Here is a 27,152-nt window from a genome sequence, read left to right on the forward strand (position 1 = left end):
CTATCTTCTGGCTCTGTGAGGAGGACGGCGGCGCGGCTCTGGGATGAACAGCAAGGACGACACCTGTGTTCCTACCCTCTGGAGCTAATGGTGTCCAGTAGCCTAAGAAGCAGAGCCCATCAGTCCAGGAAAGTGGGTCTGATTCTCTCCCCTCAGTCCCACGAAGCAGGGAGCCTGTTGCCAACAGTGCTCCCTGAAAATAAAAAACCTAACAAAAATATTTTCTGAGAAACTCAGTAGAGCTCCCCTGCAGTGCATCCAGTCTCCTCTGGGCACAGGATCTAACTGAGGTCTGGAGGAGGGGCATAGAGGGAGGAGCCAGTTCACACCCATCTAAAGTCTTAAAGTGCCCATGTCTCCTGCGGAGCCCGTCTATACTCCATCGTCCTTACGGAGTCCCCAGCATCCTCTAGGACGTAAGAGAAATGTGAGAATGCACTGAGATCAGAGATCAAAATATACAGGTTTGCATCATTGGTGCCCATAGAGACCAAGGACTTGTGTCATACCATGTTGTTGACCACCAATCTCAGAAACCAAACAGAACCTCACCCAAAGTTCTGTGTTTAAGGTGGATTTGTTTGTCTTCTGAATTAAGAAAAGATTTTCAGCGGGATGTAATGGGAGTCCGACATCGCCGGAGGTACGGAATGCCGGACGATCCCAGACTTTGTTTAAAGGGTCAACACTTACAAAGCAAAACCATGCCTTGTAAGTGGTTGCCCATTTAAAAAATAATGTCCCATATTGGCCACCATCCCGCACCTCGGGTGATCTCGGACTCATTACATCCCACTCTTTAATTGAATCTCAATCTCTTCTGTTCCTCTGGCACTGGAGTAACCTGCCCCAAAGCAAATAATGACTGAATGGTTTCCTGAATAGCCAAGCATCTTGTTTTGGCTCTGGAAAGGCCAGTAGTGAAAAAATAAGATTTTAAACCTACCGGTAAATCTTTTTCTCCTAGTCCGTAGAGGATGCTGGGGACTCCGTAAGGACCATGGGGAATAGACAGGCTCCACAGGAGACATGGGCACTAAAAAAGAACTTTAGGTATGGGTGTGCACTGGCTCCTCCCTCTATGCCCCTCCTCCAGACCTCAGTTAGAGAAACTGTGCCCAGAGGAGACGTACAATACGAGGAAAGGATTTTGGAAATCCAAGGGCAAGATTCATACCAGCCACACCATTCACACCGTATAACATGGGATATTCGAACCAGTCAACAGTATGAAACAAAACAGTATCATCCAAGACTGATCCAAACTGAAATATAACCCTTATGTAAGCAACAACTATATACAAGTTTTGCAGGATGTTGTCCGCACTGGGACGGGCGCCCAGCATCCTCTACGGACTAGGAGAAAAAGATTTACCGGTAGGTTTAAAATCTTATTTTCTCTTACGTCCTAGAGGATGCAGGGGACTCCGTAAGGACCATGGGGATTATATCAAAGCTCCAAAACAGGCGGGAGAGTGCGGATGACTCTGCGGCACCTAATGAGCAAACATGAGGTCCTCCTCAGCCAAGGTATCAAACTTGTAGAATTTTGCAAAAGTGTTTGAACCTGACCAAGTCGCCGCTCGGCAAAGTTGTAATGCCGAGACGCCTCGGGCAGCCGCCCAAGAAGAGCCCACCTTCCTAGTGGAATGGGCCTTTACCGAATTCGGTAACGGCAATCCAGCCGTAGAATGAGCCTGCTGAATCGTGTTACAAATCCAGCGAGCAATAGTCTGCTTAGAAGCAGGAGCGCCAACTTTGTTGGCTGCATACAGGATAAACAGGGCCTCTGTTTTCCTAACCCGAGCCGTTCTGGCCACATAAATTTTCAATGCCCTGACCACATCCAGGGACTCGGAATCCTCCACGTCCCCTGTAGCCACAGGCACCACAGTAGGTTGGTTCATATGAAAAGAAGAAACCACCTTAGGCAAAAATTGAGGACGAGTCCACAACTCATCTCTATCCACATGGAAAATCAGATAGGGGCTTTTGTGAGACAAAGCCGCCAACTCCGACACTCGCCGCGCCGAAGCCAAGGCCAATAACATGACCACCTTCCAAGTGAGATACTTCAATTCAACTGTTTGAAGAGGTTCAAACCAGTGAGACTAAAGAAACCGTAACACCACGTTAAGGTCCCATGGTGCCACTGGAGGCACAAAAGGAGGCTGGATATGCAGCACCCCTTTCACGAACGTCTGGACTTCTGGAAGAGAAGCCAATTCCTTTTCAAAGAAAATGGATAGGGCCGAAATCTGAACCTTAATGGAGCCTAACTTTAGGCCCAAATTCACTCCAGTTTGCAAGAAGTGGAGAAAACGGCCCAGATGGAATTCTTCCGGAGGAGCAGTCTTGGCTTCGCACCAAGACACATACTTCCTCCAGATCCGGTGATAATGTTTCGATGTCACCTCCTTCCTAGCCTTTATCAGAGTAGGAATGACCTCATCAGGAATGCCCTTCTCCGCTAGGATCCTGCGTTCAACCGCCATGCCGTCAAACGCAGTCGCGGTAAGTCCTGGAACAGACAGGGCCCTTGTTGTAACAGGTCTTCCCTGAGAGGAAGAGGCCACGGATCTTCTGTGAGCATTTCCTGCAGATCCGGATACCAGGCCCTTCGAGGCCAACCTGGAACAATGAGAATTGTCTGAATCCCTCTTCGTCTTATGATTTTCAGTATCTTTGAGATGAGAGGAAGAGGAGGGAACACATAGACCGACTGAAACACTCACGGTGTCACCAGTGCGTCCCCTGCAACCGCCTGAGGGTCCTTTGACCTGGCGCAATATCTCGGAAGTTTCTTGTTGAGGCGCGAAGTCATCATGTCTATTTGAGGCAGTCCCCACTGACTTGCAATCTCTGCGAAGACTTCCTGATGAAGTCCCCACTCTCCTGGATGCAGATCGTGTCTGCTTAGGAAGTCTGCTCCCAGTTGTCCACTCCTGGAATGAAGACTGCTGTCAGAGCGCTTACATGACTCTCCGCCCATCAAAGAATCTTTGAGGCTTCCGCCATTGCCCCTCTGCTCCTTGTGCCGCCTTGGCGGTTTACATGTGCCACTGCTGTGATGTTGTCTGACTGAATCAGAACCGGTAGACCTCGAAGTAAAGTCTCCGCTTGACGAAGGCCGTTGTATATGGCCCTTAATTCTAGTACGTTGATGTGTAGACAAGCCTCCTGGTTTGACCAAAGACCTTGGAAGTTTCTTCCCTGTGTGACTGCTCCCCATCCTCGGAGGCTTGCGTCCGTGGTTACCAGAACCCACTCCTGAATGCCGAACCTGCGACCCTCTAGAAGGTGAGCACTCTGCAGCCACCACAGGAGAGATACCCTGGCCCTGGGGGACAGGCGGACCATCTGATGAATCTGTAGATGTGACCCGGACCACTTGTCCAGAAGATCCCACTGAAAAGTCCTTGCATGGAACCTGCCGAATGAAATGGCCTCGTAAGACGCCACCATTTTTCCCAGAACTCGAGTGCAGTGATGTACCGACACCCTGTCTGGCTTTAACAGGTCTCTGACCAAGCTCTGAAATTCCTGGGCCTTTTCCATCGGGAGAAAGACCTTCTTCCGTTCCGTGTCCAGAATCATGCCTAAGAAAGGCAATCGGGTCGGTGGAACCAACTGTGACTTCGGTAGATTGAGCATCCAACCGTGTTGTTGCAATACCCTCAGGGAGAGTGATACGCTGTCCAGCAACTGTTCTCTCGATCTCCTTTTATCAGGAGATCGTCCAAGTATGGGATAATTGTGACACCCTGCTTGTGCAGGCGCACCATCATTTCCGCCATTAATTTGGTAAAAATCCTCGGGGCCGTGGAAAGCCCAAACGGCAACGTCTGAAATTGGTAATGACAATCCTGCACAACAAATCTCAGGAACGCCTGATGAGGTTGATATATGGGGACATGAAGGTATGCATCCTTTATGTCCAGGGACACCATATAATCTCCCCCTTCCAGGCTTGCGATGACCGCTCTGAGCGATTCCATCTTGAACTTGAACCTCTTCAAGTATAGGTTTAAGGATTTTAAATTCAGAATGGGTCTGACCGAACCGTCCGGTTTCGGGACCACAAACAGGGTTGAGTAATAGCCCATCCCCCGCTGCAGCAGGGGAACTTCGACCACCACTTGTTGAAGGCGCAACTTTTGAATTGCTGCCAAACTACTTCCCTCTCTGGGGAAGAAGTCGGTAGTGCCGATTTGAAAAACCGGCGAGGAGGCACCTCTTCGAATTCCAGCTTGTACCCCTGGGAAACAATGTCTATTGCCCAGGGATCCACCTGAGAGTGAACCCAGACTTGGCTGAAAAGACGAAGACGTGCCCCCACTGGAGCGGACTCCCCCAGCGGAGCCCCAGCGTCATGCGGTGGATTTAGTAGAAGCCGGGAGGACTTCTGTTCCTGGGAACTGGCTGTAGCTGGCAGCTTTTTCCCCTTGCCCTTACCTCTGGCAAGAAAAGAAGATCCCCGAGCTCTCTTGGATTTAAGCGACCGAAAGGACTGCATCTGATAATGTGGTGTTTTCTTAGGCTGTGAGGAAACATAAGGTAAAAAAGCTGATGTACCTGCCGTAGCCGTGGAAACTAGGTCCGTGAGGCCTTCCCCAAACAGTTCCTCACCCTTGTAAGGCAAAACCTACATATGCCGTTTCGAGTCGGCATCACCCGTCCACTGTCGGGTCCACAGTGCTCGCCTGGCAGAAATCGCCATAGCGTTCGCTCTGGACCCCAGTATGCCCACATGCCTCTGAGCCTCTCTCATATAAATGACCGCATCCTTAATATGGCCCAGGGTCAACAAAATAGTTACCTTATCCATCGCATCCAAATCAGCAGATAAGGTATCGGTCCACGCTATTACAGCGCTACAAACCCAGGCCGACGCTATTGCCGGCCTGAGTAATGTACCAGTATGTGTGTAAATTGACTTCAAGGTAGTCTCCTGCTTGCGATCAGCAGGATCCCTGAGGGTTGCGGTATCCTGAGACGGCAGCGCCACCTTTTTGGAAAGGCGCGTCAACGCTTTGTCCACCCTTGGGGAGGATTCCCACTGTATCCTGTCCCTGATCGGGAAAGGATACGCCATAAGAATCCTTTTGGGAATCTGCAGTTTCTTGTCTGGAAAACTCCAGACAAGAAACTGCAGATTCCCAAAAGGATTCTTATGGCGTATCCTTTCCCGATCAGGGACAGGATACGGTGGGAATCCTCCCCAAGGGTGGACAAAGCGTTAACGCGCCTTTCCAAAAAGGTGGCGCTGCCGTCTCAGGATACCGCAACCCTCAGGGATCCTGCTGATCGCAAGCAGGAGACTACCTTGAAGTCAATTTCAAATAACTCATTTAATTCAAAAGAAGGTGGAAAGGTAACCTCAGGTTTCTTTTCTTTAAACATGTGGACCCTTGGATTAGGTACAGCGGGATCATCTATAATATGCAGCACATCCTTTATAGCAATAATCATATAATGAATACTCTTTACCAATTTTGTCTGCAACCTTGCATCATCATAATCGACACTGGATTCAGAATCCGTGTCGGTATCTGTGTCTACTACTGGAGAAAGTGGGCGTTTTTGAGACTCAGAAGGCACCTGTGACATAGGGAAAGGCAGGGCATGTACAATCCCTGGACTCTGCTTTGTCCAAACGTTTGTGCAATAAATTTACATTTGCATTTAAGACATTCCACATATCCAACCAGTCCTGTGTCGGCGTTGCCGGCGGAGACACCACACTCATGCGCTCCACCTCATCCCTAGGAGAGCCTTCCGCTTCAGACATGCCGACACGCACGTACCGACACTGCACACACTCAGGGAAATCTCTAATCTGGAGATAGATCCCCCACAAGGCCCTTTGGAAAGACAGAGAGAGAGTATGCCAGCACACACCCAGCGCCAATAACCCTGGAAAAAATTACCCAGATATAGCGCTCTTTTATATATATATATATACTGCGCCAATTATGTGCCCCCCCCCCCCCTTATTTAAAACCCTCTGTCACCGGTGATCAGCAGGGGAGAGTCCGGGGAGCCAGCTTCTCAGTGTGTGCTGTGGAGAAAATGGCACTGGTGAGTGCTGAGGAACAAGCTCCGCCCCCTCAGTGACGGGCTTCGGTCCCGCTCTTTCAAACAAACTGGCGGGGAATTCTCATAAATAACACCAAATAAAGTGTATATATCTATATAGCCAGTCCTAGAGGTATAACACTGCTGCCCAGGGCGCCCCCCCCCCTGCGCCCTGCACCCAACAGTGTGCGCTGTGTGTTTTGTGTGGGAGCAATGGCGCGCAGCGTTACCGCTGCGCGTTACCTCGTGGAGCTCTAAAGTCTTCTGCCGCCTCTGAAGTCTTCTGCCTTCCAATACTCACCCGGCTTCTATCTTCCGGCTCTGCGAGGTGGGCGGCGGCGCGGCTCCGGGACGAACCGCAAGGGGAGACCTGCGTTCTGACTCCCTCTGGAGCTAATGGTGTCCAGTAGCTTAAGAAGCAGAGCCTAACATTTAAGTAGGTCTGCTTCTCTCTCCTCTGTCCCACGATGCATGGAGCCTGTTGCCAGCAGGTCTCCCTGAAAATAAAAAACCTAACAAAATACTTTTCTCCAGGAAACTCAGGAGAGCTCGCTGTAATGCACCCAGTCTCCTCTGGGCACAGTATCAAACTGAGGTCTGGAGGAGGGGCATAGAGGGAGGAGCCAGTGCACACCCATACCTAAAGTTCTTTTTTAGTGCCCATGTCTCCTGTGGAGCCCTTCTATTCCCCATGGTCCTTACGGAGTCCCCAGCATCCTCTAGGACGTAAGAGAAAATGTCTTGGTGAGAAAATCTGTATGATAACAGTATATCCTGGACCTATGAGTTTCTCATTCAAGAATCTAAAGTGAAACTGAACCACAGATCCTGGAAGAGAAGCAGATGGGCTTCCACCACCATAGATGTTCCCAAGTGAGCAGAGTGCACTCGGGATATGAAAAGTTGTGTTCTTTTATAAGCACACTGTGGGCATCTACTATAGGGGTGGCCTCTTATTTCTCTGCCACTATGCTTACTAAGAAGATTACAAAGGGTCTTCAATCAGAAACGTTGAGATTTCTGTCTGGTTTTGTCAATGCATCACACAGTAAATCTTCCAAATGGGGAGAGGAAGAAAAATAAATAGACTGTTTATGCTTCCTTTCAAACAGTAAAATGAAGCATCCGAATATGGTGTTGAATTGCTAGAGTCTATTGCACTAACTTATTTTTACCACAATATCTACATAAATCTTCATTAAACACAAGGGAAATACATAGTCTGAAACCTTAACCTCTTGAGGGGAAGACACTGAGTCTGACTACTCCCAGGACTGAACCACTGTGACACTCTTGTGCTTACAAAGCTTAGAAGTACATGTAGACTTTAAAACTAACTCTAGGAATGAGGAAACTTTTACTAGGTCTTCTATGAACTTTCCCAAGCTTTGAGCCAACCAGTGGCATCACCATAGGTCCTGAACACCACTGGACAAATGCTCTCTGATGGAAAGAGAAGTTTCCTGAGACACTGGAGGAGGAAGTAAAAGGAGAAATGATCTTGCTAACTCAGCTGGGATGCGCTGTGAGCTCTGAAAGTCCTGTAATAGATTGGACAAAGAGTTAGCCTAGGCTTGTCCAGTCAGCTGAGTGGTTTCATCCCTTCCTAGACGTGCTCTATATACTCCAGTCTTCAGCCTACATCACAAAAGGTGTCCAGGCAAAGATTATCCATTAGGCTATTTATAGCCTGACATTAGCTCCGCTATTATTAGATAAACAATAGGGTGCGTCCGCCACGCTGTGCCGCATCGCCAAGCTAAATAGCAGTATATGGCAATTATGTGTGAGGAATAATTAAAGCATTAAAAAACAGACGGTTTCTGAGCAGTTTCTGGAAAAAAATATTAGCCAGTGAAGTGGTTAAAAAATATTAACTTGACATTATTGCATAAAAAAAACACATTATTGTTTAAAAAAAATATTAACTTGGAAGAGTATGACGGCAGGTTTACTTTAATTAACTGGCTCAATAAGTTTTCCATTCAACATTGAATTTTACCGTATGCTATTTACACTTTTCCTGCTTAGGAATAGAAACTTTGCTATTACACTGTAGTCAGGGGTGGTCTTCAGTATGCCGACTGACGGGATCCCGGCGCACAGTATACCGGCGCCGGGATCCCGACAGCCGGCATACCGACACTTATTCTCCCTCGTGGGGGTCCACGTCCCCCCTGGAGGGAGAATAAAATAGCGTGGCGCGCGTAGCGAGCCCGCAAGGGGCTCATTTGCGCTCGCAACACTGTCGGTAAGCCGGCGGTCGGCCTCCCGGCGCCAGTATGCTGGTCGCCGGGAGCCCGACCGCCGGCATACCGTAGTGAACCCGTAGTCAGATCTGCTCCATTTTCTACCCTGGTTGAATTTCTCTAGCCTTGTTAATTTAATACCTCCAATCGATCTGTACTTGTAAAATATCTGTTAAACAACTTTTATTGCTTACTCCGTGGAATCCCCATTTTCTGGCTGATGCCTCATTTTTACACCTAGCTATGTTGTTAAATATGTTGCCTATTTCCTGTTTGGATATACAAATGTGCCAGACACCAGACCGTAATTTGATCTAGTTCCAGGAATTTTGGAAGTGTTTTTCTGATTTACTTGGAATATCCTAACTCTTTTCCTGAACCCATGCACTTGTATAAGCTGGAGAGATGTTGTTACCTTTAACCTTTTACATGACCTGAACCTGTCTATGTTACCCATAATTCTTTCCATTCCATCAGTACATTACTTGTATTTGTGCAACAATTAATTTATGAGCTGTACACTCAAACCTCATATCTTCCTGTCAACAATTTCCGCTGCAGGTAGAATATGAATGTTGACAATGTCGACAGGAAGATCAGAGCTTTGAGTGTAAAGATTAAAAGTGAATTGTTGTGGCAAGCACATGTCCTTGGGAAACAGCATAAAGAGAAGGTTGCAAATCTTAAAGGCACAAAGGTGAACACAAGTAGTCCCTCCCTTCCTGCACAACTGTCTCAAGCTACCAAAATAAAAAGTGGAAATTCAGAGACTAAAGATTGTAAGATCAAAGATTTAGAAGAACAGTCTTCGGCTTCATCAACAACATCCACATTTACTACTACGAGAACTTTATTTGATGTGCCTGACTTAATAGATCATCTGGTACGCAGAATACATATTTGTGTGTTGTCTGTGTACACTAACAAATTAGTAATACACCACTAGGCGCTTATTCCATCTTCCCCATTTTCAAATTTACTGCCATGTACCTAGTGAACTGAGCTGCCGCCCACAGAACTAGAGTGGAGTGTATATACTTGTTGTTGGTATTCCCCATCTACTAACAGACATGGGAATTCTAGCCGCTCTGGGATATAGAACAGGATATAAAAACACTGGTCGTTAGTCAGCACTGATAAACATCTAGGGGTAACAAATACTAAGTTAATGCCCTGCTATTCACGGGGACGCAACCTCCGAGATTTTTTAGTGAAGGCTGATATATCAAAAAAACAAAGTATGCAACAACCAGTATTTTCTCAATCCAGAAAATTGGGCTGTATACGGTGCTCGTGTGTCACCTGTCAATTTCTTCTGCCAGGAGATGTATTCCCTCATCCACACACAGGTAAAAATATACAGATACGTCATCAGCTCAACTGCAACAGCAGTTACGTTGTATATCAATTAATCTGTCCTTGTGGACTTTCCTACGTCGGTAGGAAAGTCTAGTGATCAGCCCGTCCCCAGACATTTTGTAAAAGATCAACATCCTCTCTCGTCTTTGAGATATAGAATGATAGACCATATTCCGGCCTCGCTTAGAGGAGGTAATAGGTCTCAAAAATTGATACAATGTGAAGCCCGGTGGATAGATAGACTGGGGGTGGTGCAACCGAGGGGTTTAAATGAAAATATCTCCTTAAGTTGTTTTCTCTAAGAAGTACTGTTAATAATATCATCAATTCCTTTTAATGCTTTAGGTGCTATGAGGGTAAAGTATGATTGTAGGTAGATTAATAAAGTTAATAATGTGGTGTAAAGCAGCTATGGAGGCTTTATCATCCCAAGTATAATGTACGCAGGGTTAGCGCTTTCTAAACAATGTGCATCTATTTATTGTATCAATTCTCTGTTACAGCATGGACAGTATGTTCACGATTGATTTGTTGTCTGTGTTACCTTGGTGATGGCACTGACGCTCCGGGGCTGCGGCAACGGAATGACGTCATTTGAAGGCGTCCCTGGACGGGTGCGTGGTCCCGCTCCAGCTAGCCTGACACACGGTGGTGTTCTATTTAAAGGTTAGTAATGTATGTATGCTTTTGATATTCTGATGACAGTTTAACAACTGAAACGTTAATTGAACTTCAAGCGTCTCGCCTCTTTGTTCAAGCCAGGAGTGTCGCACCTTTGGGGAGGTATATATATATATATATATATATATATATATATATATATATATATATAGAGAGAGAGAGAGAGAGAGAGAGAGAGAGAGAGAGAGAGAGAGAGAGAGAGAGAAAGAGAGAGAGAGATATCTTTTGTACATAAGAGTTGCACTCACAAATTGATTGGCCACAACCGCTGGGGTGCATAATCCAGAGACCTTCCAATCCAGGAAAAAATAAGAATTTACTTACCGATAATTCTATTTCTCGGAGTCCGTAGTGGATGCTGGGGTTCCTGAAAGGACCATGGGGAATAGCGGCTCCGCAGGAGACAGGGCACAAAAAAGTAAAGCTTTACTAGGTCAGGTGGTGTGCACTGGCTCCTCCCCCTATGACCCTCCTCCAGACTCCAGTTAGGTACTGTGCCCGGACGAGCATACACAATAAGGGAGGCATTTTGAATCCCGGGTAAGACTCATACCAGCCACACCAATCACACCGTACAACTTGTGATCTAAACCCAGTTAACAGTATGACAACAGAAAGGGCCTCTTAAAGATGGCTCCTTAACAATAACCCGAATTAGTTAACAATAACTATATACAAGTATTGCAGATAATCCGCACTTGGGATGGGCGCCCAGCATCCACTACGGACTCCGAGAAATAGAATTATCGGTAAGTAAATTCTTATTTTCTCTATCGTCCTAAGTGGATGCTGGGGTTCCTGAAAGGACCATGGGGATTATACCAAAGCTCCCAAACGGGCGGGAGAGTGCGGATGACTCTGCAGCACCGAATGAGAGAACTCCAGGTCCTCCTTTGCCAGGGTATCAAATTTGTAAAATTTTACAAACGTGTTCTCCCCCGACCACGTAGCTGCTCGGCAGAGTTGTAATGCCGAGACCCCTCGGGCAGCCGCCCAAGATGAGCCCACCTTCCTTGTGGAGTGGGCTTTTACAGTTTTAGGCTGTGGCAGGCCTGCCACAGAATGTGCAAGTTGAATTGTGTTACAAATCCAACGAGCAATCGACTGCTTAGAAGCAGGTGCGCCCAACTTGTTGGGTGCATACAATATAAACAGCGAGTCAGATTTTCTGACTCCAGCCGTCCTTGCAATGTATATTTTTAAGGCTCTGACAACGTCCAACAACTTGGAGTCCTCCAAGTCGCTAGTGGCCGCAGGCACCACAATAGGTTGGTTCAGATGAAATGCTGATACCACTTTAGGGAGAAAATGCGGACGAGTCCGCAGTTCTGCCCTATCCGAATGGAAGATTAGATAAGGACTTTTATAAGATAAAGCCGCCAATTCAGATACTCTCCTGGCAGAGGCCAGGGCTAGTAACATAGTCACTTTCAATGTGAGATATTTCAAATCCACCTTTTTCAATGGTTCAAACCAATGGGATTTGAGGAAATCTAAAACTACATTTAGATCCCACGGTGCCACCGGAGGCACCACAGGAGGCTGTATATGCAGTACTCCCTTGACAAAAGTCTGGACCTCAGGGACAGAGGCCAATTCTTTTTGGAAGAATATTGACAGGGCCGAAATTTGAACCTTAATGGATCCCAATTTGAGACCCATAGATAATCCTGATTGCAGGAAATGTAGGAAACGACCCAGTTGGAATTCCTCCGTCGGAACCCTCCGATCCTCGCACCACGCTACATATTTTCGCCAAATGCGGTGATAATGTTTCACGGTGACTTCCTTCCGTGCCTTAATCAAGGTAGGAATGACTTCTTCTGGAATGCCTTTCCCTTTTAGGATCTGGCGTTCAACCGCCATGCCGTCAAACGCAGCCGCGGTAAGTCTTGAAAAAGACAGGGACCCTGCTGTAGCAGGTCCCTTCTCAGAGGTAGAGGCCACGGTTCGTCCGTGAGCATCTCTTGAAGTTCCGGATACCAAGTCCTTCTCGGCCAATCCGGAACCACTAGTATTGTTCTTACTCTTCTTTGCCGTATGATCTTCAATACCTTTGGTATGAGCGGCAGAGGAGGAAACACATACACTGACTGGTACACCCAAGGAGTTACCAGTGCGTCCACAGCTATTGCCTGTGGATCTCTTGACCTGGCGCAATATTTGTCCAGTTTCTTGTTGAGGCGAGACGCCATCATGTCTACAATTGGTCTTTCCCAACGGTCTATTAACATGTTGAAGACTTCTGGATGTAGACCCCACTCTCCCGGATGAAGATCGTGTCTGCTGAGGAAGTCTGCTTCCCAGTTGTCCACGCCCGGGATGAACACTGCTGACAGTGCTATCACGTGATTCTCCGCCCAGCGAAGAATCTTGGCAGCTTCTGCCATTGCACTCCTGCTTCTTGTGCCGCCCTTCCTGTTTACATGGGCGACCGCCGTGATGTTGTCCGACTGAATCAACACCGGCTTTCCTTGCAGGAGAAGTTCCGCCTGGCTTAGAGCATTGTAGATTGCTCTTAGTTCCAGAATGTTTATGTGAAGAGACTTTTCCAGACTCGTCCATACTCCCTGGAAGTTTCTTCCTTGTGTGACTGCTCCCCAGCCTCTCAGGCTGGCGTCCGTGGTCACCAGGATCCAATCCTGAATGCCGAATCTGCGGCCTTCTAATAGGTGAGCCTTCTGCAACCACCACAGAAGTGACACCCTTGTCTTTGGTGACAGGGTTATTCGCAGGTGCATCTGCAGATGCGACCCTGACCATTTGTCCAACAGATCCCTTCGGAATATTCTTGCATGGAATCTGCCGAATGGAATTGCTTCGTAAGAAGCCACCATTTTTCCCAGGACTCTTGTGCATTGATGTACTGACACTTTTCCTGGTTTTAGGAGGTTCCTGACCAGATCGGATAACTCCTTGGCTTTTTCCTCTGGAAGGAAAACCTTTTTCTGAACCGTGTCCAGAATCATTCCTAGGAACAGCAGACGAGTTGTCGGGATTAAATGGGATTTTGGAATATTCAGAATCCACCCGTGTTGTCTTAGCACCTCTTGAGATAGTGCTAAAGCTGTCTCCAGCTGTTCTCTGGACCTTGCCCTTATTAGGAGATCGTCCAAGTATGGGATAACTAATACGCCTTTTCTTCGAAGAAGAATCATCATCTCGGCCATTACCTTGGTAAAGACCCGAGGCGCCGTGGACAATCCGAACGGCAGCGTCTGAAACTGATAGTGACAGTTTTGAACAATGAACCTGAGGTACCCCTGGTGTGCGGGGTAAATCGGAACGTGTAGATACGCATCCTTGATGTCCAAGGATACCATAAAGTCCCCTTCTTCCAGGTTCGCTATCACTGCTCTGAGTGACTCCATCTTGAACTTGAACTTTTTTATGTAGAGGTTCAAGGACTTCAGATTTAGAATAGGCCTTACCGAGCCATCCGGCTTCGGTACCACAAATAGAGTGGAATAATACCCCTTTCCTTGTTGTAATAGGGGTACTTTGACTATCACCTGCTGAGCGTACAGCTTGTGAATGGCTTCCAACACCCTCTCCCTTTCGGAAGAGACGGTTGGTAAGGCAGACTTCAGGAAACGATGAGGAGGATCCGTCTCTAATTCCAACCTGTACCCCTGAGATATTATCTGCAGGATCCAGGGGTCTACCTGCGAGTGAGCCCACTGCGCGCTGTAATTTTTGAGACGGCCCCCCACTGTCCCCGAGTCCGCTTGAGAGGCCCCAGCGTCATGCTGAGGTTTTTGCAGGAGCCGGGGAGGGCTTCTGTTCCTGGGAAGGAGCTGCCTGTTGGTGTCTCTTCCCTCTTCCTCTGCCTCGTGGCAGGTACGACAAGCCCTTTGCTCTCTTATTTTTGTAGGAGCGAAAAGGCTGCGGTTGAAAGGTCGGTGCCTTTCTCTGTTGGGGAGTGACTTGAGGTAAAAAAGTGGATTTCCCGGCAGTAGCCGTGGCCACCAAGTCTGATAGACCAACTCCAAATAACTCCTCCCCTTTATACGGCAAAACCTCCATGTGACGTTTTGAATCCGCATCGCCTGTCCACTGTCGTGTCCATAAGGCTCTTCTGGCTGAAATGGACATAGCACTCACCCGAGATGCCAGTGTGCAAATATCCCTCTGTGCATCACGCATATAGATAAATGCATCCTTTATTTGTTCTAACGACAGTAAAACATTGTCCCTATCTAGGGTATCAATATTTTCAATCAGGGATTCTGACCAAACTACTCCAGCACTGCACATCCAGGCAGTTGCTATAGCTGGTCGTAGTATAACACCTGCATGTGTGTATATATTCTTTTGAATAACTTCCATCTTTCTATCTGATGGATCCTTAAGTGCGGCCGTCTCAGGAGAGGGTAACGCCACTTGTTTGGATAAGCGTGTGAGCGCCTTGTCCACCTTAGGGGGTGTTTCCCAGCGCGCCCTAACCTCTGGCGGGAAAGGGTATAATGCCAATAACTTTTTTGAAATTATCAACTTTTTATCAGGAGCAACCCACGCTTCATCACACACGTCATTTAATTCTTCTGATTCAGGAAAAACTGTTTGTAGTTTTTTCACACCATACATAATACCCTGTTTTACGGTATCTGTAGTATCAGCTAAATGTAACGTCTCCTTCATTGCCAAAATCATATAACGTGTGGCCCTACTGGAAAATACGTTTGAATTTCTACCGTCGTCACTGGAATCAGTGCCCGTGTCTGGGTCTGTGTCGACCGACTGAGGCAAAGGGCGTTTTACAGCCCCTGACGGTGTTTGAGGCGCCTGGACAGGCATTAATTGATTGTCCGGCCGCCTCATGTCCTCAACTGACTGTTTAAGGGAAGATAAACCATCACGTAATTCCACAAATAAAGGCATCCATTCTGGTGTCGACCCCCTGGGGGGTGACATCTGCATATTTGGCAATTGCTCCGCCTCCACACCAATATCGTCCTCATACATGTCGACACCACGTACCGACACACACCGCAAACTCACAGGGAATGCTCTAATGAAGACAGGACCCACTAGCCCTTTTGGGGAGACAGAGGGAGAGTCTGCCAGCACACACCACAAAGCGCTATATATACAAGGGATATCCTTATATTAAGTGCTCCCTTATAGCTGCTTTAATATATATATATATAGCCATTAATGTGCCCCCCCTCTCTGTTTTACCCTGTTTCTGTAGTGCAGTGCAGGGGAGAGACCTGGGAGCCGTTCTGACCAGCGGAGCTGTGACAGAAAATGGCGCCGTGTGCTGAGGAGATAGGCCCCGCCCCTTTTTCGGCGGGTTCTTCTCCCGCTATTTTTCCAGTCAGGCAGGGGTTAAATATCTCCATATAGCCCCTATGGGCTATATGTGAGGTATTTTTAGCCTTGTATAAGGTTTATATTTGCCTCTCAGAGCGCCCCCCCCCAGCGCTCTGCACCCTCAGTGACTGCCCAGTGAAGTGTGCTGAGAGGAAAATGGCGCACAGCTGCAGTGCTGTGCGCTACCTTATGAAGACTGAGGAGTCTTCAGCCGCCGGTTTCCGGACCTCTTCACGCTTCAGCATCTGCAAGGGGGTCGGCGGCGCGGCTCCGGGACCGGACTCCACGGCTGGGCCTGTGTTCGATCCCTCTGGAGCTAATGGTGTCCAGTAGCCAAGCAGCAAATCCACTCTGCATGCAGGTGAGTTTACTACTTTCCCCCTAAGTCCCACGTTGCAGTGATCCTGTTGCCAGCAGGACTCACTGTAAAGAAAAAAACCTAAACTAAACTTTCTCTAAGCAGCTCTTTAGGAGAGCCACCTAGATTGCACCCTTCTCGTTCGGGCACAAAATCTAACTGGAGTCTGGAGGAGGGTCATAGGGGGAGGAGCCAGTGCACACCACCTGACCTAGTAAAGCTTTACTTTTTTGTGCCCTGTCTCCTGCGGAGCCGCTATTCCCCATGGTCCTTTCAGGAACCCCAGCATCCACTTAGGACGATAGAGAAATTCCAATAATAAATATATTTTTCAAAGAATGCACTCACCAGTCTTGTCCACAATGAAAAAAGTGATTTTTAATCCAACCTCACATCATTACAGGGTCAAGGACCTTGTGGACAAGACTGGTGAGTGCATTCTTTCAAAAATATATTTAGATAGATAGATAGATAGATAGATAGATAGATAGATAGATAGATAGATAGATATACATACATACATATATGTACAGCAGTTAGCGGCACACCAAAGTTCCACGGTTCGATAAGTACAATGTAAAAGCCGATGCCCTCCAGAACTAACAAACCATGTTAGCGATGATATGTAACCCCCGCCGGCATCACTCACGGCATGAAGGAATAGAAGGAACTTGTTTCAGGTATCAACGTTTCAATATTAAACCAACATTTTTGTTATCCTGAGTGCTGCCGAAGGGGGGGGGGGGGGGTTACACACATAGTGCGGTGTGGAAAATGGCTCAGGAGGTACTGGCTAGTACCAGAGCCAGATTTACTCACAATATATGAGCCAAAGGGTTCATGTGGGCATTATGCAAAGATGCAGCAGTATATAATGCTGGAAATTTGGTGAGTTTTGATCAGAGATTGGTGGAAAAGATAGGCACTGCCTCACTTGCCATAGACTTTTTGACCCAGAGTTTTGACCATAAAAAGGATTAGAATAATACAAAGAAGATATTTCTAATATTTTCTTTGTATTTTTCATATACTTTATATAGTCAAACCTCTGATTTACACATTAGTATGACAGGATAGGCTCTGCTTCACCTCACGCATTGCATTGATGGCTCACCGGTGAGAAGAGATGCAGCCATGTGCAGATAATCGTTGCATGATTACATCTGTATATACAAACACATACAACATAAACATTTTTAAGATGTATAATACACCGGCTGACAAGGGAGGGGTGTGGGACAATAAATGTAAATACAGGGTGTGAAATACTATCTGGGGTCACAGAATGTAAGGGGGGACATTAAAGGAGCACAACTGGTGTGGATGGGGGGTATGTGACTGCACATGATGGTAAAGAGTGAAGTTACTGGGGAAAATCCTGTGGTATAGTCAGGGGTGGGGTAAATGACTGTACAGGATAGTAAGGGGAGAAGTTAGTGTGGAGGGGGTTTGCAGGTCCTCTGACACTTTTATTATGACAGCCCATCCTCAATCTCCCAGAGCACTGGGTGATCTGACCTGCAGCTGCTGGGACATTTGCTGCTGATTCAGGCCAGGGACCCCAGAGCGTACAAGCAACCTGGGGGAGTCAGACACCCGCAGCCAGGAAAAAGGTCAGTGCTCTAAGGGACAAATAGTAAAAGGTATATACAGCGCTCTAAACTGGATATGGAAAACCAATTATGTTTTATTACATAAAAATTGTTGCAACAAATAAACAATTAAAAATTGAAAGTTAATAAATAAACCATTAGATTATACTGGTAGGGCAAGCACAGGTTTAAATGATGAAATCTGTGGTGCCCGGCTCCTCTAAACCAACGCGTTTCGCTGTATCAACAGCTTTATCAAGGTATGGTAGATACCTTGATAAAGCTGTTGATACAGCGAAACGCGTTGGGATAGAGGGCACCACAGATTTCATCATATAAACCTGGAAACCGCCTATTAGTATACTGCACAAACGGGGAATTGGCAGATATCCACAAAGGCACATGAGACCCAGCTTTCAATAGGACTGAACTTTGTCCGGAATCAAGCACACAAAGGTCTGTCTTCTGAATTTATGTGGACTGTCATCTGCTGGTATTAAATCCATCCCCACGACTGTGGCACATTTCCATGGACTCTATATATAGTGGAACATGTCCGGCCTCCATATGTGGTAATATACCAAGAAATTGCTGTGCTTGCCCTACCAGTATAATCTAATGGTTTATTTATTAACTTTCAATTTTTAATTGTTTATTTGTTGCAACAATTTTTATGTAATAAAACATAATTGGTTTTCCATATCCAGTTTAGAGCGCTGTATATACCTTTTACTATTTGTTCCTCTCAGGGATTAACTATCCTTTTAAACAGCTGCTTAGGATAAGCATCCCATTTTAACAGCGCCGGGCCTATTACCTTGGTAATTTTCTTTCAGTGCTCTAAGGGGTCTGTCTGCCGCGCCCTGTGTTACCCTATCCACCGGCTAATTTGAAGAAGCTGAAGCCGCGCTGGTAGTGGTAGTGGGGGGATGCATGTTGCTATAAAGAAAATATGAAGCGCTACAAATAAGAGGTAATTTATTAAAAAAAACTTTGGCCAGAGTAATTAGATTTTTTTTTATAAATTACCTGCTATTTTTAGTTCATCAAATTTTTTTATGTCATTGTTTAGAATTATAGGGACCTAATCGACAGCTACTGGGATAATGGGTGCTCTGTATTTTTATTAGTCAGCGCCATATCTTTTTTTCTGGGAGGAAGATGCTAGCTTCGGCTGCTGTCTCAGCACCGGCTTTACGATGGGGGTGCAGTACCAGCAGTATGGTACGTGTTTTCTTTTTCTTTTCATTTTTTTTTGTGTGTGTGTGTGAGTGGGGGGGGGTTGTACAGTGCCAGCTGTACAGGGTGGCTGGAAGGGAGGGGGCTGCATGGTGTTGACTGCTCTGGTGGTGGGAGGGGGTTGTTAGCTGCTTTCTCTCACTCTGCAGAAGTGACTGCCACCAGCTGACTGCATTATCAAGCAGCATCTCTCCCCCAGCAACGCCGCATCTGACTGGTGATGTCCGGGCCAGGATGCAGCAGTATATGTTTGATTTTCCCAATGAATTGGAATGAGTGTTTTTGCACTTTTTTGGTGTATGTGAGCAAACTGATTATCATTTGCTCCCACACACTGGCCGATTATAATTCAAACCAGCCAACTAGTTGGCTAGTTGGAAAAAACTCATTCTGTTGAATGGCCAGTTTTAGTTTTTAAGTGCTTCAACAAATGAGTAAGAAATGTTTGCTAACTGCAAAATATAAAATAAAAATCCAATAATGTCAACAGAATTTATTGCTTAATATTTCAGTTTCTCTAGCATGTTGGATCTAACATTGAGGGTCATTCAGACGCGATCACACGCTGCACTTCTACGCAGCCGTGCAATTGGGTCGGAAATGCGCATGCGCGGCGGCCGCATTGCACAGGCGCGTCGTTGCCCAGCGACAGCCGTCGCCGGGCAGCGATGCCGCTAACGAAGAAAGCGGCCGCAGTGGCGACCGCAAGAAGATTGACAGGAGGAAGGCGTTCCGGGGCGTCAACTGACCGTTTTCTGGGAGTAGTGCGGCGAACGCAGGTGTGTCCAGGTGTTTGAAGGGCGGTTGTCTGACGTCAGTTCCGGGAACTGCATAGCTGGATCGATCGCATAGGGTAAGTAACTCTTACCCTGGTCTACTTCTACACAAAACTTTTTTTGCATAGCTCGGCTGCACAAGCGTTCGTAGCCTTGCTTTGCAAAAAACGCCCTCCCCCATAGGCGGCGTCTAGTTGATCGCACGGGCAGCAAAAAGTTGCTACGTGCGATCAACTCAGAATGACCCCCATTGTCTTGTTCCAATAACTGGATTAAAGAGGGAAGCTGCACAAAGATAGAAGTAAGAAAACAGTGTACATCTTTACCTCTTCTGAGACTTTAAATCTGTTCAGAAGTGACTTAAGCTTCTGCTTAATGTTTGGTTGCTGTAATGAGAGGAAGAAGTTGGATATAAGTTAAGTGTCAAAAGTATAAACAGAAAACTTAAAATACAACATACAGTATGAAACAGGTAACAAAAGATACATGATTTTACTATCTTCCTCGAGAATTACTATTATTATAACTTATGTTAATCCCACCGTATTATGCAATGCTTTACAGAATAAATCATTCACATCAGCCCCTATCCCATGTGGAGCATAGTATGTTTGATGCTTTAGCTTGAATACAATATGTTTAAACAAGCAAATAAAAAGATGACCAACAATGAGATATAGGGGTATATGCAATTAGCGGCGAATCGCGGCAAATTATCATCCGTTTTTCAATTCGACACAATTCGACAGTCTAATTTCGGCAAGTGGGTGCCGAAATTGACCACATGCAATAAAAAACGGATTCGACAGTCCCGCTGCCGAAAAACGGCCGACTTGACGGATTTGTTCCGTTTTATTAAAAACGGGTAAAAACGGGAAAAAACACGGGAAAAAATGGCGTGGGGTCCCCCCTCCAAAGCATAACCAGCCTCGGGCTCTTCGAGCTGGTCCTGGTTCTAAAAATCCAGGGTAAAAATGGACAGGGGATCCCCCGTATTTTTAAAACCAGCACCGGGATCTGCGCCTGGTGCTGGTGCAAAAAATACGGGGGACAAAAAGAGTAGGGGTCCCCCGTATTTTTTACACCAGCATCGGGCTCCACTAGCTGGACAGATAATGCCACAGCCGGGGGTCACTTTTATACAGTGCCCTGCGGCCGTGGCATTAAATATCCAACTAGTCACCCCTGGCCGGGGTACCCTGGGGGAGTGGGGACCCCTTCAATCAAGGGGTCCCCCCCCCAGCCACCCAAGGGCCAGGGGTGAAGCCCGAGGCTGTCCCCCCCATCCAAGGGCTGCGGATGGGAGGCTGATAGCCTTGAGAAAATGTAAAGAATATTGTTTTTTCCTGTAGTACTACAAGTCCCAGCAAGCCTCCCCCGCAAGCTGGTACTTGGAGAACCACAAGTACCAGCATGCGGGAGAAAAACGGGCCCGCTGGTACCTGTAGTACTACTGGAAAAAAAATACCCAAATAAAAACAGGAGACACACACCTTGAGAGTAAAACTTTATTGCACACCTGCCGACACACACATACTTACCTATGTTGACCCGCCGACTGCCACGTCTCCTGATCCGACGATCCGGGGTACCTGTGAATCAAATTATACTCACCTCAATCCAGTGTCCAGATATAAATCCTCGTACTTGGCAAAAAAAGAAAACGAACAGCCGATCCTGCGGACTGAAAGGGGTCCCATGTTTACACATGAGACCCCTTTACCCGAATGCCGGGACACCACGTGACTCCTGTCACCGAGGTCCCTTCAGCCAATCAGGAAGCGCTACTTCGTTGCACTCACCTGATTGGCTGTATGCGCGTGTGACCTCAGACAGCGCATCGCAAAGCCTCTCCATTACTTTCAATGGTGGGAACTTTGCGGGTAGCGGTGGGGTTACCCGCGGTCAGCCGCTGACCGCGGGTGACCTCACCGCTGACGCAAAGTTCCCACCATTGAGTATAATGGAGAGGCTTTGCGAGGCGCTGTCTGACAGCTCAGACGTGCAGCCAATCAGCAGAGTGCCAGGACGTTGCGCTCGCTGATTGGCAGAAGGTACGTTTGGTGCGGGTGTTCGGTTTGTTGTTTTGCCAAGTACGTGGACTATAATCTGGACCCTGGATCAGGTGAGTATAATTATCTTTTATTTTCAGGGACCCGTGGATTCTACTTGGAGAAGAGGACCGACTGCTTCGTGTCAACATAAGTAAGTATGTGTGTGTCGGCAGGTGTGCAATAAAGTTTTACTCTCAAGGTGTGTGTCTCCTGTTTTTATTTGGGTATTTTTTTTCCAGTAGTACTACAGGTACCAGCGGGCCCGTTTTTCTCCCGCATGCTGGTACATTTTCTCAAGGCTATAAGCCTCCCATCCGCAGCCCTTGGATGGGGGGGGGACAGCCTCGGGCTTCACCCCTGGCCCTTGGGTGGCTGGGGGGGGGGACCCCTTGATTGAAGGGGTCCCCACTCCCCCAGGGTACCCCGGCCAGGGGTGACTAGTTGGATATTTAATGCCACGGCCGCAGGGCACTGTATAAAAGTGACCCCCGGCTGTGGCATTATCTGTCCAGCTAGTGGAGCCCGATGCTGGTGTAAAAAATACGGGGGACCCCTACTCTTTTTGTCCCCCGTATTTTTTGCACCAGCACCAGGCGCAGAGCCCGGTGCTGGTTTTAAAAATACGGGGGATCCCCTGTCCATTTTTACCCCGGATTTTTAGAACCAGGACCAGCTCGAAGAGCCCGAGGCTGGTTATGCTTTGGAGGGGGGACCCCACGCCATTTTTTTCCGGGATTTTACCATTCCATCTAAAAAAATATATATATATATTTTTAAAATATATAAATAATACTTGTGCATCACAAAAACACAAACCAAGTACCTAATCCCTTCTAATATAAATAGATATGCTATTACCAATAAAAAAAACACCAAAAAAAACATGTTTAAAAATGTTTTAATTAGATTCACCCACCAAAGTGTGGCGGATTGAAAATGACGAATTTACTGTCTAAAAGCACTGTTGTCGAATTTCCAAACTTCAATTGAATATACTTTTGTCGAATTGCTGCATTTGTACCATTGCAGAAAAGTCGAATTTGACAAATGCCGAATTTCAAAAAGTCGAATTTTGAAAGTCCGTTTTTTGACGGAAAGTACTGAATTGCATTGTCGATTTTTTTTTTTTTTGGCGAAAAAGTCCAGTTTTTCGACAATTTCGGGAATTCGACCGCAATTGCATATACCCCATAGTAAAATACTTAAAACAAGAGAGTATTAAAAGGGGTATGGGTCGTTGGGTTGACTCAACGTAGGTCGACAGTCATTGGGTCACCCACGATAGGTCGACATGCGTTAGGTCGACAGGGTAACTAGGTCGGCATGGTCGTTAGGTCGACATGTGAAAAGGTTGACATGAGTTTTGGGAAAAAATTTGGGTGTCGTTTTCTTCGTAAAGTGATGGGGAACCCCAATTAGTGCACTGTGTTCCCTCGCATGGTGAGCGAGCGGGCAAGGTGCCTTGCTCCGCTACTGCTTCGCTCGGCACAGGTTACCGTTCCAATCGTAGTCCATGTGGATCATCAAGTATGGAAAAATCAAAAAAATGAAGAGATTTTTTTTTTTAAAAAACTCATGTCGACCTTTAGACCTGTCAACCTAGTACAGGTCGACCTAATGACCATGTCGACCTAGTTACCCTGCCAACCTAATGCATGTCGACCTATTGTGGTCGACCCAATGATTGTCGACCTAAGTTGGGTCACCATAACGACCGTATCCCATTAAAAGGTTGTCTCACTCTAGTTATGGCTGATGAGGCTTGGATTTTTCTTCGTGATTTCTTCACCTTCCTGACATCTTCATCCTCATAGAAAAAATCCTGAGAAACATAATTATGTAATATATTTATACTGTACTGTATGTACAGAATACATCCAAAGCGCTTTCCATTTATATGCTCATTTGACAAAGAAACATTATTATGAATAAAAATAGAGCTTTTAGTGAACCTTAGAACATAGCAAACATGTATCTAGATTAGTCAACAACAACATTTGCTGTTTGCAACTAGAAATTACTTGAGTATAAACAGCAGGATAACAGATTATTAATGCAAGGTACATTTTTCTCAGTTCTATACAAAAAAAAACATAAACCACTCTCACAAACAGATGAATATGAAAAAATAAGATTTTACTCACCGGTAAATCTATTTCTCGTAGTCCGTAGTGGATGCTGGGGACTCCGTAAGGACCATGGGGAATAGACGGGCTCCGCAGGAGACTGGGCACTCTAAAGAAAAGATTAGGTACTATCTGGTGTGCACTGGCACCTCCCTCTATGCCCCTCCTCCAGACCTCAGTTAGGGAAACTGTGCCCGGAAGAGCTGACATTACAAGGAAAGGATTTTTGGAATCCAGGGTAAGACTCATACCAGCCACACCAATCACACCGTATAACTTGTGATAACATACCCAGTCAACAGTATGAACAACAACAGAGCATCAGACAAACCTGATGCAACCATAACATAACCCTTATGTAAGCAATAACTATATACAAGTATTGCAAAGGAAGTCCGCACTTCGGACGGGCGCCCAGCATCCACTACGGACTACGAGAAATAGATTTACCGGTGAGTAAAATCTTATTTTCTCTAACGTCCTAGTGGATGCTGGGGACTCCGTAAGGACCATGGGGATTATACCAAAGCTCCCAAACGGGCGGGAGAGTGCGGATGACTCTGCAGCACCGAATGAACAAACACAAGGTCCTCCTCAGCCAGGGTATCAAACTTGTAGAACATTGCAAAAGTGTTTGAACCCGACCAAGTAGCTGCTCGGCAAAGTTGTAATGCCGAGACCCCTCGGGCAGCCGCCCAAGAAGAGCCCACCTTCCTTGTGGAATGGGCTTTTACTGATTTTGGAGGCGGCAAGCCAGCCGCAGAATGAGCCTGCTGAATCGTGTTACAGATCCAGCGAGCAATAGTTTGCTTTGAAGCAGGAGCACCCAGCTTGTTGGATGCATACAGGATAAACAGCGAGTCAGGTTTCCTGACTCCAGCCGATCTGGCTACATAAATCTTCAAAGCCCTGACTACATCTAGTAACTTGGAATCCTCCAAGTCACGAGTAGCCGCAGGCACCACAATAGGTTGGTTCACATGACACCACCTTTGGCAGAAATTGCGGACGAGTCCGTAATTCTGCCCTGTCCATATGGAAAACCAGATAGGGGCTTTTACATGACAAAGCGGCCAATTTTTGACCACTTTCCACGTGAGATATTTTAACTCCACGGTCTTAAGCGGCTCAAACCAGTGAGATTTCTGGAAACTCAACACCACGTTAAGATCCCAAGGTGCCACTGGTGGCACAAAAAAGGGGCTGAATATGCAGCACTCCCTTTACAAACGTCTGAACTTCAGGTAGAGAAGCTAGTTCTTGTATGAAGAAAATGGATCGGGCCGAAATCTGGACCTTAATGGACCCCAATTCTAGGCCCAAAGTCACTCCCGACTGTAGGAAGTGAAGGAAACGGCCCAGCTGGACTTCCTCTGTAGAGGCATTCCTGGCCTCACACCCAGCAACATATTTTCGCCGTATACGGTGATAATGTTTAGCCGTCACGTCCTTCCTAGCCCTTATCAGCGTAGGAATAACCTCATCCGGAATCCCTCTTTTCTACTAGGATCCGGCGTCCAACCGCCATGCCGTCAAACGCAGCTGCGGTAAGTCTTGGAACATACAAGGTCCCTGCTGCAACAGATCCTGCCCTAGAGTCAGAGGCCATGGGTCCTCTGTGAGCATTTCTTGCAGCTCTGGATACCAAGTCCTTCTTGGCCAATCCGGAACAATGAGTATTGTTCTCACTCCTCTTTTCCTTATGATTCTCAGCACCTTGGGTAAGAGAGGAAAAGGAGCAAACACATAAACCGACTGGAACATCCACGGTGTCACCAGTGCGTCTACAGCTATCGCCTGAGAGTCTCGTGACCTGGCGCAATACCTCTGTAGCTTTTTGTTGAGGCGGGATGCCATCATGTCCACCAGTGGCAGTTCCCACCGACCTACAAGCTGCGCAAAGACTTCTTGATGAAGTCCCCACTCTCCCGGGTGGAGGTCGTGCCTGCTGAGGAAGTCTGCTTCCCAGTTGTCCACTCCCGGAATGAACACTGCTGACAGTGCTAGTACGTGACTCTCCGCCCATCGAAGAATCCTTGTGGCTTCTGCCATTGCCATCCTGCTTCTCGTGCCGCCCTGGCGGTTTACATGGGCGACCGCCGTGATGTTGTCTGACTGAATCAGTACTGGGTGGTTTTGAAGCAGGGGCTCTGCTTGACTCAGGGCGTTGTAAATGGCCCTTAGTTCCAGTATATTTATGTGTAGAGAAGTCTCCAGACTTGACCACTGTCCTTGGAAGTTTCTTCCCTGAGTGACTGCCCCCCATCCTCGGAGGCTTGCATCCGTGGGCACCAGGACCCAGTCCTGTATGCCGAACCTGCGGCCCTCGAGAAGGTGAGCACTCTGCAGCCACCACAGCAGAGACACCCTGGCCCTTGGGGACAGGGTGATCAACCGATGCATCTGAAGATGCGATCCGGACCATTTGTCCAACAGATCCCACTGAAAGATCCTTGCATGGAACCTGCCGAAGGGAATTGCTTCGTAAGAAGCCACCATCTTTCCCAGGACTCGCGTGCAGTGATGCACCGACACCTGTTTTGGTTTCAGGAGGTCCCTGACCAGAGATGACAATTCCTGGGCCTTCTCCACCGGGAGAAACACCTTCTTCTGTTCTGTGTCCAGAATCATGCCCAGGAAAAGCAGACGCGTCGCAGGAATCAGCTGCGACTTTGGGATATTCAGAATCCAGCCGTGCTGTTGCAACACTTCCTGAGAGAGTGCTACGCTGATCAACAACTGCTCTCTGGACCTCGCCTTTATGAGGAGATCGTCCAAGTACGGGATAATTATAACTCCCTTCTTCCGAAGGAGTATCATCATTTCGGCCATTACCTTGGTAAATATTCTCTGTGCCGTGGAGAGACCAAACGGCAACGTCTGGAATTGGTAATGACAGTCCTGTACCACAAACCTGAGGTATTCCTGGTGAGGTGGGTAAATGGGGACATGCAAGTAAGCATCCTTGATGTCCAGCGACACCATAAAACCCTCTCTTCCAGGCTTGCAATAACCGCCCTGAGCGATTCCATTTTGAACTTGAACTTCTTTATATAAGTGTTCAAGGATTTTAAATTCAGAATGGGTCTCACCGAACCGTCCGGTTTCGGTACCACAAACATTGTGGAATAGTAACCCCTGCCCTGTTGAAGGAGGGGGACCTTGATTATCACCTGCTGGAGGTACAGCTTGTGAATTGCCGCCAGTACTACCTCCCTTTTTCTGGGAGCAGCTGGCAAGGCTGATTTGAGGTAACGGCGAGGGGGAGTCGCCTCGAACTCCAGCTTGTATCCCTGAGATACAATTTGTACAGCCCAGAGATCC

General features: G+C 47.1%; 1 protein-coding gene across 2 annotated transcripts in view; it reads right to left on the reverse strand.

Annotated features, from left to right (window-relative positions):
- PACS1 (phosphofurin acidic cluster sorting protein 1) overlaps positions 1-27,152 on the reverse strand; it is a 502,137-nt gene that overhangs the window by 204,850 nt on the left and 270,135 nt on the right. For both annotated transcript variants that reach the window (XM_063945169.1, XM_063945168.1), the window contains 2 exons: positions 23,444-23,524; positions 19,975-20,034 (listed from right to left, as the gene is read on the reverse strand). In XM_063945169.1, the coding sequence (XP_063801239.1) occupies positions 19,975-20,034; positions 23,444-23,524 (141 nt within the window). The remainder of the gene's footprint in view (positions 1-19,974; positions 20,035-23,443; positions 23,525-27,152) is intronic.

Source organism: Pseudophryne corroboree, chromosome 11 (assembly GCF_028390025.1).
Source record: "Pseudophryne corroboree isolate aPseCor3 chromosome 11, aPseCor3.hap2, whole genome shotgun sequence".
Lineage (NCBI taxonomy): Eukaryota > Metazoa > Chordata > Amphibia > Anura > Myobatrachidae > Pseudophryne > Pseudophryne corroboree.